General features: G+C 50.5%; 1 protein-coding gene across 3 annotated transcripts; it reads right to left on the bottom strand.

The window, feature by feature from the left end:
- Positions 1-7680: 7680 nt before the first annotated feature.
- On the bottom strand, positions 7681-11570 carry RHEBL1 (RHEB like 1). 3 transcript variants are annotated; one of them, XM_081084689.1, is made up of 8 exons: positions 11328-11554; positions 10651-10722; positions 10211-10278; positions 9855-9937; positions 9494-9550; positions 9244-9291; positions 8338-8419; positions 7681-8180 (listed from the first exon to the last, which is right to left on the bottom strand). In XM_081084689.1, the coding sequence occupies exons 1-8, from the start codon at positions 11377-11379 to the stop codon at positions 8091-8093; spliced, it is 552 nt and encodes a 183-aa protein (XP_080940815.1). In that variant the 5' UTR covers positions 11380-11554; the 3' UTR covers positions 7681-8090. The 3 variants fall into 3 exon arrangements, with proteins under 3 accessions (XP_080940815.1, XP_080940814.1, XP_080940816.1); XM_081084688.1 differs by lacking the exon at positions 11328-11554 and adding an exon at positions 11027-11247; XM_081084690.1 differs by lacking the exon at positions 9244-9291 and having other exon boundaries at positions 11328-11570.
- Between the last annotated feature and the right edge of the window lie 923 nt (positions 11571-12493).

Genomic DNA, 12493 nt, shown 5'->3' with positions numbered 1-12493 from the left:
TGCCTATATCAGAGCCAAATGAAACAAACATTAAAGTTATACATAACAAGATTGAGACCCACATCTTTGGGCATATTTTCCTAAACCTCAGAGAGAACTAAACACAGCCCAAAAAAGAAAGAAGAATAAGAAAAATTACAGAGTAAGGTAGAAAAAAGGGTTTCTACAGAAGGAAGAAAGGGATAGGTGCCAGCAGCTATTAGTGGTATCTAAGGTAAGGGCTTAAGCAGAGAAAGAAAAGTATAGTATTCCCAGGGAAGGAGGAGGTTGGGGAGAATCCCTAAAACAGAACTCTAAATAAAATTTGAGAAGTTTATCTCTCGGCTTTTCCACTCCTTTTGTTTAACCAGAGGGGTCACATACAAACCTTAGCAAGGACAAGCCCCTCTTCTCAAACCAACTACCAAATAACCTTGTCGGCCACTTGGGGTTGAGTGACTGGGGCAGATGAGACAGGGGAAACCCTCAAAGGTGCCCAGAACCAATAAATCAATTACTTTAAGAACCACAATATTAGTCTTCATTCCCTGAACTCACACTCCACTTCCAGAGATTAATAATGAGCCTCTGTGACATGTCACAGGAAAGGAAATTTTATTTTATTCCCCCCAAACTATCAGAAGCTACTAGATCAGGAAAGTGAAGTATCACTTGATGCCTGTTCCCTCCATTCCCAAACCATCTCTTTCCAAAACCTACCATACAACCACACCTGAAAGGAAAGCAAGGTGGTTATCTGGCAGGCCCAAGAAAAGCTGCTCTGGAACTTCAAGGGGCCCTTAGAAGCCACCTATGAGAAGCAGGGGCTGGAGGTCAGGGCACCAGCCAGGCTCCTCTTCCTGTTCAGACATTCAAGGCTTGACCACACCCAGAAAGCTTCAAAATTTCCTAAATATGTGAATTTTACTGTATGCCCCCAAAGATCTTCCACCTGCTCTGCTCTTAAAGTTAAGTCACAAATAAAAAGCAACAGTGATAATACAGTGGGTGGGAGGAAGACTGCCTCACACAAGGCCAGAGGGACAAATTCCTCTGCCCTCCCCCGAGCACAGCCCTCTCAAGCTGGTAAGCTTGAGGAGGTACAGAAACCACCTGCATCCAGCCTTGGGAGACAGAGTACCAATATCCTCCAAAGCCACAGCCTCACTCATGAAGCCACGGAAGATGAGAGATCACAAAGTGAAGAAGAGAATGTCCTCCAAGCTGCACTATATCTAGGGGTAACTCCAAGAAGCCTGAGCCCCATTTCCCTACCCCTGCAGTCTAGCACCTGCACCCCAATGCTGAGTCCCAGCTGACAGGCCCCTGAACAGATCTAAACAAATAAATACCACAGGTTCCCTGTCCCATCATTCACAGCCAGAAACCACACACACATATATACATCAAGGGTTTTTTCACTAGTTCTAAAATGAGCTAATGCCTGGCTAGGCTTCCTCTGGGTAACTAGAGATCCCCAGAAGTACAGATCTAGGGAGTAAAACTGTGCTGGCTCCCCTCAGTCCTAGGCCTAAGAAGCCCAAAACAGCAAGGAAGAAGACAAGGTGGCACACTTTCCTCCCTGCCTCTATCCCAGACCAATAGCTTTCACTCCATTTTCCTAGCCAAGGGGGAAATGGAGGCTTGGAGGGGTGAAAGGCTGAAGCAGGCTCTTGAGTGAACAACTTCTGTAGGACTCAGGACTTCCTGGTTCCCGACCTGAGAATCAAACCACACCTCTCCGCACCCTCATTTTGGGTTGACCCTCTAGGAAGAATCCAAATGGCAACACTAGTCCTGTAGACCCTCTAGACCAGCAGTCGCCAACCTTTCGGACCACCAGTGATCCACGGACCACCGGTTGACGACCGCTGCTCAAGAGAGTCCCTGGGTAAACCTGAGGTAATCCACAGCTAACAGGGAGAGGCCCCTCCTAAGGAAGTTCACCGAGGACAGACAACAGGAGGGGTCCTCCATAGGAGGCAGCGGCAGAGAGCATGGGTGACAGCTAACCTCACTCTACCACCCCTGTGCCACCTCCCACCTTGGGGTTAATATCCAGAAATCTTTCAAGGGCAAAATCCCTATTTTCTCCTTCCCAAGACCAGGCTCAAAGAGATCTAGCCCATGTATGTATGTTTCAGGGGGTGGAGTGAAGGAGTACAACACACCAGCCAAATCCCGGCTGGGCAGCATGACAGCTGCGAGAGGGGCTGTCCCAGCCCAGGGCCCAGAGGCATGAGGTTCATGCTGCACTCTTCCTACACTCACATGTACACCCCCTTCTCCTCAGTACCTTCGGACAGGTTTGGAAACACTAGCTTCTGCAGAAAGAAACTCTGCAGATCATTTCTCCTCCAAAGAGATACAGTAAGGATTGGGACAGGAGCAGAGGGCCAGTTAACATTCCCTGATCAAAAAGGGTTGGAGAGGTTGGGATGGGCCTGCAGGATTGGCCAAGGACTTAGGAGCAACCAGCTCACCACACCAGGTCCTGAGAAAGCGGGAGACAAAAGCCATTTTTTGCAGCCCACATTCGCAGGGAGCAAATCTCAACTGCCTCCTCCATAATCCCCTAGAGATTATGTCCATCCTGAGCGGAGGGGAGGCAAACCAGGCTAAGACAGCACTAGGCCTCGCTGCGGTCACTTTGCCAGGCAGGGGTAGTTTAAAGTTGCCCAGCAAGGCCAGACTGCCCCCAGCCCCACCTCCTTCTTGCACCAGCCACCCCCTTCATCACACTAGTCAGTTTCCACACACTGTCCCCTGTCCACAGGAAAAGAAGGCCTGGTGAAGGACCCAGGATTCCTTGAGTCTCCCAGAGGACTGCTGAGGACCCCGATGGGCAAGAACAACCTTAAAGTCCAACCTGGCAGTAAGTCTGACCTGGCAGTGGCACCCTCCCTACCGCCCCCCCCCCCCCAAGTTATTCTGTTCCCAAGGCCCACAAGGAACCCCGAGGGAGCAGCAGGAGTCGAGGAGGATTCGTGCTGGCATCGGGGCCTGGGTCCTACTTGAGTAGAGCTCCCCCAACACAAAAATAAACAGGCAGAGAGGCGATCTGGCCGGGTTTCCAAAACTCCCGTGGTTCCCCGAACCCCGAGTCTTTAACGAGGCACACCCCAAGACACCAGGCCTCAGTTCTGCCCCAGCCACTGGTTCAGGTTCCCTTGACAGACCCTGCCAACAGAGCCCTCCTCAGCCCTGGCACCCCTTTCTCCAACCTAAAGGCCAGCTCCGGCCAAGACAGTCCATCTGGCGGTGCCCCGAGTCCAACCCTTTCTGGGCCTTGGCCGGACGGACTTCACTCACCTCTTCACAGGGCGATCCAGGAATCCTCATCCGAGAACATGGCCAGAGCCCGGGCCGCTCCCCGACCTCCAACCGCCAGAGCGATCACAGCCGCCCCCCGCACGGGGGGGCTGAGGGTGGCCAAGAACGGTAAATCCAGGTCGGAGTGGCCACCCTCCCCTCCAAAAAAAAGCAAAGAGCCAAAGACGGGTTCTGCGCTTCAGGTTCCAGCAGTTTAGGTTTCCATGGACAGCCCGAGGGCGGCGAATCCCGAGCGGACACAAAGAGAGCACCGGTGGCTTTGATCTCGGGAGCGCAGGCTCCGCATCCGCGTCGTCGGGCGGCCTCTTAGTCCTCGGGCCGGGCCAGCGCCCCGGCCGCCGGCGCCGGGCTCGGGCAGGACGTCGAGGCTCTCCAGATGGAACGTCGAGGCGCCTCCCCAGCGGCCCGGAAGAAACGCCGCGCCGCCCCGCGCCGGCCCGGATGGCACGGGAGCCCCTCGCGGGAGCGCCGAGCCCCTCTCCCCGCCCGGGCCGGCGCCCCGGGGCCGCGCGAGCTACGGCGACGCGGAGACGGCGGGGCCGCGGGGCTGAACCTGACACACACCCAGCGCCGGGCTCCTCGACCCCGAGCGCTCGCCCTCGGCGGCTTCGAGCCCCCCACCTTCTGCTCCCCCCCGGGGAAGGGAGGAGGGTAGGTGGGCGAGGAAGAGGAAGGGGCGGGCGGTGCGAGCCCTCTGCCCGCTCTCCACCGGCCGCTCCAGGCCCTGCGCTCGCCTCCCTTCCCCTCTGGCCTCCGGAGCTGCCCCGCCCCCGGCCTGGCCGGCTCAGATCGGCGACACTCCCTCGACCCCCGGCTAGCTGTGGTCGCGGGGGGCCTCGAGGTGTACGGCCCAACCCCGGCTCCCGGCGCCGGGGGGTCAGGAAACTGAGCGGAAAGTGGGGAACGAGGCAGCCATTTGCAACCGGAGAGGAAAGTAGTGCAGCGCGGCGCCGCTCCGCCTCCCCCCCTCCGCCTCCTGTTCGGCCGGTAGGGTGGTTCCTGCGAAGGGGCTACTTCCTGGCCCAAGGTCTCGGCAGCGGTCGTGGAGATTCTGGAAGCCTCCGGTGCAAGACCCGGGGGGGCCCTTTGGCCTGGGGAACCCCGCTCGCGAAGGGGAGAAAGGAGAAGATTGGACCTATTTTGTGTTGGAGCGGAGCAGCGGAGGGATACGGCCCTCTCGGAGGAAAGGCTGTGACTCTGCAGTTCTACGCACACGCCGCGGGATCCCTCCGCCGCGCGTTAACCCCGGCGGCGCCGGGCGGCCGCGGGGCAGACACGTGGGAACGAAGCCCCCCTCCTCTGCGCCCGGGCCCTGGCACTGCCTCCTTCACTGCCCGGTTCGGGAAACTAGGACTTCGGCCACTTCCTAGTTCCGTTCCCTTGGAGTTCTAGGTCCCCGAAACTCCCGCTGCCCCCTTGAATTAACCAGAAGCAATCTTTCCTGGGAGGGGGATAGAAGAAGAGCCAGGAGATTGGCCGCTGCTCTGCATCTTGGGAACTGGAGTCCGCAAATGGAGAAAGTGAGGCACGGCGCCTGGCGCTGCAAAGGGTGGCTTCTTGCCACGTTCAGGGACCGAAGAAAAAGCGGAACGAGTCGTTGCTTCTGACTCTCAATACCCCTCGTGAGGAAAATATACTGTCAGTACCCCCCCCCCCATTACCACACACACCTCCCCCATCAAAACATAAATGTAGTTCCCTTTCTTTCCCGGGTGCCCCGACCCCCAGTCTTTTCGGATCTTCAGGGCCTGTGTCCCCTCTTTTTTTTAGTAAACTAGAGGGGCTGTACCTTGGATCCTGGCTGGAGTAGTTTGCAGATCTCAAACACTCTGTTTGCAGCCCCCCCCCCCCCCACCACCACCACAAGTCTGGATGAGGAATGGAATGCCTTTTCTGTCTTAGCTGTACCCAAGGGATGGTCAAGAGGAGACAAATTCATTATGTACTGGATACTTTATATATTCTTAGTTATGCATTACGTGGATTATGTCTGTATTACAGATCAAGAGACTGAGGATAAAATTGTCCAACAAACCACATCTAGTGAGAAGTAGAGCCATGTGTAAACAATGGCCATGTTTTTCCTAGGATTGAGGAATATAATATATAATGTGTGTGTGTGTGTGTGTGTGTGTGTGTGTGTGTGTATATATATATATATATATATATATATATATATATAAAGGAAAATGTGGAGAAAGAAGCAGGCAAATCACGTGCAGGGCCAATTCTGTGGGAAAGGGTTTACAGTGCTATCCAATAGAATTTTCTGCAATGATTAAAATGCCTTATAACTACACTATCTAATATGCACTATAGGTACACTAATATAACTTGGCCACATGTAGCTATTTGAAATGTAGGTGGTACAACTGGGGAACTATTTAATGTTAATACTAAATTAAACTTAAAACGCCATGTGTGACTTGTGGCTTTCATATTGGAGAGTGCAGGAGATATAAATCCCTACTGGCCAGAGTCAATAGAAGGGATCAGGACTAGGAGTGTCCTGTGCTAGCCACACACTAACATCATGTGCCCTGCACTGACCATGCAGGTCTATTTCAGCAAAAAAATTCCAGCAGTAATCCCACAACCATCCCAGCTATAGTGGAATAAATAAACCAAGAGACAAAAGTTGGAAAATGGAAGGCCCCTCCCTACTCTCTGCATCCAAAGGCAGGGAGGTAGACTCCACCAGAAAGACCTCCAATAACAAAATAGCTACCATTTCTTAAAGGTTTATTATGTATGAGAAGCTGTGCTAAGCATTTCATATATCACCTCAGTTTAATTCTCACCTCAATCCTATGAAGGTTTGACTATACCTAATAAATGAGAACTTGAGGCTCAAAGAGATTAAGCAAGATTACACAACTAAGTGGAAGAGTAATTATTCCAACCCAGCCATTCACCACTATTCTTGACTACTATCCAGCTTTGAAGTTGACCGATACACTTCTAGAAACCCTCAGGCAAAAGTCTATACCAAACCTCATGGAAATGGCAGCAGGAAGGTAGGTACCTGTAATGAGTGTTCCAGGTGAGATGTGCAAAAGGACCTAATTTAATGTAAGGAGAGAGGGCGATGACAACCCTAAAGAGATTCCTAAGCCACTAAGATTGCTCTTTGCAGTATGCTTCTTCCAGCAGCCCTTAATTCTTTTTAGATTCTGGGTCAGAGATGCAAAAGCAGTTGTCAGGGTTTCTGAAAACCAGCATGACAAACAGTTATCCCCAACCATAAGTCCAACTGGCCTGGAGCCAAGCACTAGCAAGATCACAGCTAAAAACCACACCTAGCCCTAACCAGTTTGGCTCAGTGGATAGAGCATCAGCCTGCGGACTCAAGGGTCCCGGGTTTGATTCCAGTCAATAGCATGTACCTTGGTTGCAGGCACATCCCCTGTAGGGAGTGTGCAGGAGGCAGCTGATCGATGTTTCTCTCTCATCGATGTTTCTAACTCTCTATCCCTCTCCCTTCCTCTCTGTAAAAAAAAATCAATATTTTTTTTAAAAAATCATCATTCTCCCCTTTAAAAAAAAAAATCACACTTAGATATTGTCCATCCTCCCCAACTAAGAATACCTCAGTCTCCCCTAGTTGGCAGGAGAAGTTTATGCCCTCCTGTGAAGGATACCATTTAGGTAACTCCTTGGAGGAAATAATTCGGCCAATTAAGCCCTAGGACTGGTGGGAAGTGGGGGGTAGGCTCAGAAACTATACATATATGGGGCCAAACCTTCCTAGCTGTAATATATCCATTCTCCTTCTGACCAATAAGGACAGAAGCAATAGCCTTGGCGCCTAAAAAAGAGCACAACTCCAAAGATGTGAAAGGCATCAAAAGGTCACCAAAGGTATGAAAACAGTAAAGAAAATCTGTTTTAATGAAAGGCACTGTAGACATGGGGATACAAGAGGATGGATATACAACAGAGGCATTATTTATTACTTTACTCAATTCTCTTAGAAAGACAAAAGTTTAGTCCCTGCCTCTATACTCATTCTCGATTCTTACATCATTAGGAATGAGGGGCTTCCTTCCTCTTCCCCAAATCCTACCTTCTCTCTGAGTTCCAGCAAATGCCAAGGCCCAGGAGAGAAGCTAGGTCAGTTGTGGCAGCTGGCCACTAGAGGGTAGTGTTTCTGTAGTTAAGGTGCTCTTGGGAGCCTACAAACTTGGATGGGTGTGGCAGCCAAATGGTACCCGTAAAGGAAGTCTCAGGGTAATGGTCCTGAATGAGTGAGAAGTAAGGAATAGGAACAAGGTAGGAGGAAAGAAATTAGCCCTGAATCCTCACCAAAGACCACAGTCATCAATCCTTGGAAAATGAGATATGTGTTCTCCCATATACAGAGAAGTCAACTACAAAAAGATTTCTCAGTTTATTTGCATATATACATTGTCACCCCAGGGAGCTAGCTCCACTTCTGGAGTCCCTAACTCCCTTCACCCAGCCAACATCCAAAACCTACATAGGAGACTGGGTCCTGAATACCCAGGACTCATATCGCAACCCTGCAGGTTATAAGAATTCATTTAGCAAAAACAGAGGGCAGTGCCCATTAGACATCCTTGCCCCTTTGTAAACATTGACAACCAGGCCACTGGAGCCTGGGGAAAGTGTGCAAACGTAAGGGTACCATTACTGTGTGCCCAGAGGGCCAGGGACACAGCTGGCAACCATACCCGTGAAGTCCTGAGGACCTGCCCCCACTGTGGCCTGGCAAGTGCCAGGGGAAGAATCCAGGCAGCTACCCCATGCTTGAGGGTTCACATGAGACTGCAGCGGCGCTCTTGCCCGTAGGAATTCTCCACACGGGCAATCTCCTGGATGACTTTGGTGAAGATGCCTTGAGTCAGCTGCACGGGAGAGAGATTCAGGGCAAAAGAGTTAGTTCATTGCCGATAGTACCACCCAGCTCTGAGGTGAATACCCCACTCTCCACCATCCCCACCACCAAGCACTTCCATAAGAAAAAAATACTGCCACCATCTTCCTAATGTTCAGACCCAGCACCTGATTCTCTCGAGCAGATGACTCCATGAATGTCGCACCCCATGACTCTGCCAACTTCTTCCCTTCAATTGCCTGGACCTCCCTGGAAGCAAATTTGGGACATGAAGATGGAAGATAGCAATGTCCTCATGTTCTCTGCAAAATCTTTCTTTTTTTTAATTAAAGAAAAGAGAGAGAGAGAGGGAGAAGGAGTGATAGAAACATCAATGATGAGAGAGAATCATTGATTGGCTGCCTCCTGCATGCCCCCTATTGGGGATCAAGCCCGCAAACTGGGTATGTGCCCTTGACTGGAATTGAACCTGGGACCCTTCAGTTTGCAGGCCAAAACACTATCCACTGAGCCAAACCAGCTAGGGTTTTTGTTTTTTTTTTAATCCTCACCTGAGGATATTTTTTTCATTGACTTATAAAGAGAGTGGAAGAGAGGGAGGGAGGGGGAGGGTAAGGGGGACAAAGAGAGAAAGAAACCAATGAGAGACACATGAGGCATCAATTGGTTGCCTCCTGCACCTGCCCTGACTGGGCAGGGATCGAACCAAGGTACATGCCTTTCACTGGGAATTGAACCCACAACCCTTGGGTCTGAGGGCTGATGCTCTAACAACTGAGCAATACTGGCCAGGACTGCAATATCTTTATAGAATCTAGATGTCTTCTAACCCATCCCACTTCCAAGATTTAGAAGGAGGGTTGGGGAAGAAGAAAATATAAGTAAAACAAAGAAGCCTGGAACTAAGGCTTGAAATATGAAATTATAGCTTTTGCAACAGAAGAGTTATATCTTAACCTTCAAGTTAGAAACAAATGACTTGGTTCAAGTCAGTGGCAGAGCCAGGACTAGAGCCTAACTGATTTCTAGCCCAGCTAACTTTCCTTCATCTTGAGCTGCAGAGATTACCATACCTGTCTGGAGAGAGATCTGCCTTGTTCCCCACTAGCACCACAGGCAGCCTGTGAGGAAACAATAGTTACTACAGGATCCCCTCCAACTGCCCGTGGACCCCAACCTCCTTCACATCAGGGCTGGACAACTCCCCATCAGACCAGACAGGATCTAGTCCCAGCCTCCTCTCTAACTTAAACCAGAATTCCCTTCTGCTCTCTCCCATGCTGCGGTATCCACATTATGTCTCTATTCCCTAGGTCCACTTACCGAGTTTTCCCATGGCCTTCATGTAGCTTTTGGTACAGATTCTCAATGACGTGGAAGCTTTAAACACAAGAAATGGAGCTATCAGACTGCGGAATCTCAGAGGGAAGGCGGGGGAGGTGGGTGGGTGGGAAGAGATCCACCAAAGAACTTTATGCATATATGTATAACCCATGGACACAGACAATAGGGTGGTGAAGGCCTGGGGGGTGGGGGGAGGAGGTGGACTAGACGAGTCAATGGGGGGAAAGGGGGACATATATAGTACTTTCAATAATAAGGATTTAATTTTTTAAAAAAAGAAGAAATGAACCATAACCCTCAGATCCTCAAAAGTCCCCTACTCCCAACCTTGGTCACTTACCTATGCAGAGAGGTGACAGAATACACAAGCACATAACCATGGACCCCAATGATGAATGAATAGGGCAGAATGCTGTACTCATCCTATAAGAAAAAGAAATATCAATACCTAGATCCATAATACTCAGATGACAAAGGTTGGTGGACTGTATCCTGGCACCCTCCCTGGGGGACTCCCTATTCCAGTCACTTTTATTCAACAAGTATTTATTGAGTAGCTCCAATGAGTGCTACACACTACCAGATGCTAAAATGCTTTTCTTTTAATACTAATTTATAAATGAACCACAGAGGCTACCAGATTTCATCTCTCAGGACTGAACTACCACATTTAGATACCCTACCCCAAACTAGTACCTGCCCTGCTGTGTCCACCAGGTGTAGGTGAAACTCGTCTTTGCCAAGAGTCACTATCTTGCTGTAAGCTGTAAAGAAAAGAAAACTTGACTGTGAGGTGCTTTGAAGGGCTAGCGATGTGTACCCCGATACATTTTTAACTCCAGGGGGTGGGGGGAGACACAGATGGACCAGGTCCAGGGAGCTCTCCAGGAAACTGGAGAGAAAATGTTAAGATTCTTATTGCCTACATCTGCACCATTCTGGACTCAGTATCTTGCAAAATCCACACTCTGGCTCCACTCATAGAAAGGATTGCTAGAGGAGAGATTAGATTTAATGCCTAATCAAATAATATGATTAAATTATTCCTTAGCATCAGGATAATCCCATATTATGGAGCTGGGTGGGGCACCCAAGCCCTCCCTCACCACCCACCCCCCAGGGAGAAGTTCACTCACTATTATCCACTGTAGGATCATAGCCTTCCAAGAACTCGCCCTCCACAAATTGATGTGCCAAAGATGTCTTCCCTGTGGAAAGCAGTGGTAGTATTCAATCAGCTATCTACATTCACACCCTCTGCCCTTTTGGGCTGTAGCCCAGGAGTAAAGGGGACCCCAAATTAGCACCCTAGCCTGTGAATGCCCCAAGCAATACTTTCCCTTAGCCTACCCTCAACCCTCTTTTCACCCTGGGTCTCTGCACCTTGGCCACCGGATGCATTCAGTAGCCCCGCAGGAAGCCTTTCCAGTCTCCTTTCCCCACCCCACCCCTGGGAATTTCCGAGATTCCCTAGGATCAAGTCTGCCCCGCACCCGGCCACCTGCGACTTACCCAACACAGACCACGCCCTGTCATCAAACGCTGACCCCACCTCTACCCCCAAGACTAATGCCGGAGACCACCCCGGTATTCCTATAGCCAAGTCCATATTAACCCTTACATATTCCGCTTCCTGCAGCCCTCCACACACTATCACCACCCCAGGCTTTCCTCCAATATCCTTTCAATCCTCGCTCTACATCTCCATTCTAAGGATGCCACCATTCCTCCCTAGTCGCGTTCCCGCGGCAGCGCGCCTCCTCTGGCCACAAAGCAGCGGTGCGTCCATGCTCTCCCCAGGGCGGAGACTCACCTACAGAGCGGTACCCGAGGATGACCACCTTCCTATAGCGGACTAGCGGCATGGCAGGGGTCGGCCCCGAAGGGCTTGCAGAACTGCGGGCTGGGAAAGCCCTAAGAAGAGGAGGTCACAATGTAGACAGATGCAGCAACTGGCACAGAAAAGCTCTCTCGAAGGTGCACGGGGCAAGCTAGAGAGAAACCAAAACAAGCGCCGCGCCCGGAGCTCGCCACGTGATCACAACACAGCAAGACTAAAGCGAGGGAGAGGCGCGCCGGAGAACTACTGTGCCTCGTCGCGCCGGGCTCCGCCCCCCAGACCGCTCGCCATTGGTCTATTAGAAAAGATTAGGGTGGGGCCACCAGCAGGAGGAAAGGGTGGGCCTCACGTGTAGCGGGAGAACCAGAGCTGCGCGTGCGCAGACTAGAGCCGGTTCATTCATAAAGAAACAGAAAGGAACCCAGGGTCCTAGAGGTGTTTGCGTATTTGCGACTTAGCAAAAGTGGCTGCGAAGAATCATGGATAAAAATCATCCATTGTGGCTGGCCTGGAATTTCTGATCAAAAGATTCTAGGCCGTCCTTTTGCAAGGTATCTGGGGTCCTTGAGTAGGGAAAAAAGGACAAAGTTCTAATATTCCCTCTGCAGCCCCCAGCCTTCTGCCCCAGATCTTTTTATATATTTTTCGTAATTGATTTTTTTACAGAGAGGAAGGGAGAGGGATAGAGAGTTCGAAACATCGATGAGAGAGAAACATCATCAGCTGCCTCCTGCACACCCCCTACTGGGGAAGTGCCTGCCACCCAGGTACATGCCCTTGACCGGAATTGAACCCACGACCCTTCAGTCCGCAGGCCGATGCTCTATCCACTGAGCCAAACCTGTCAGGGCCCCCAGATCTTTTATTGTCAGGTTTCCACTGTCTTCCATGATCTAACTTTGGAACTGCAATTATTATTCTTGGGAAAATTGTTAGAATTTATGGCCAGGTCCTTCAAGGTTTTGTTGTCATCATCATAATCATCATAAAAATCTTTATTTATTCAACAAGTAGTTATTAAGCATATACTATATGTTCCAGACATTGTTCTAGCTTTGGGGATAGAGTGATGAATATGACAAACAAGGTTTCTGTGCTCATGAAACATAAAATTAGTTGGACCTAGCTGGGTCCCAGCC

The sequence above is a fragment of the Myotis nattereri genome (assembly GCF_964212035.1).
Source record: "Myotis nattereri genome assembly, chromosome: 2".
Taxonomy (NCBI): domain Eukaryota; kingdom Metazoa; phylum Chordata; class Mammalia; order Chiroptera; family Vespertilionidae; genus Myotis; species Myotis nattereri.
Note: the sequence above shows the minus strand (reverse complement) of the source record. Positions and strands in the feature narration are given on the sequence as shown.

Excerpts from the sequence above, each read along its gene's own strand:
- RHEBL1 (XM_081084688.1), bottom strand. The coding sequence starts at position 11,123 with ATGGACTTGGCTATAGGAATACCGGGGTGGTCTCCGGCATTAGTCTTG. Across the intron at positions 9,938-10,210 it reads TGGTGGACACAGCAGGGCAG|GATGAGTACAGCATTCTGCC; the intron begins GTACTAGTTTGG and ends TTTTTCTTATAG. Across the intron at positions 9,292-9,493 it reads GAAGGCCATGGGAAAACTCG|GCTGCCTGTGGTGCTAGTGG; the intron begins GTAAGTGGACCT and ends GTTTCCTCACAG.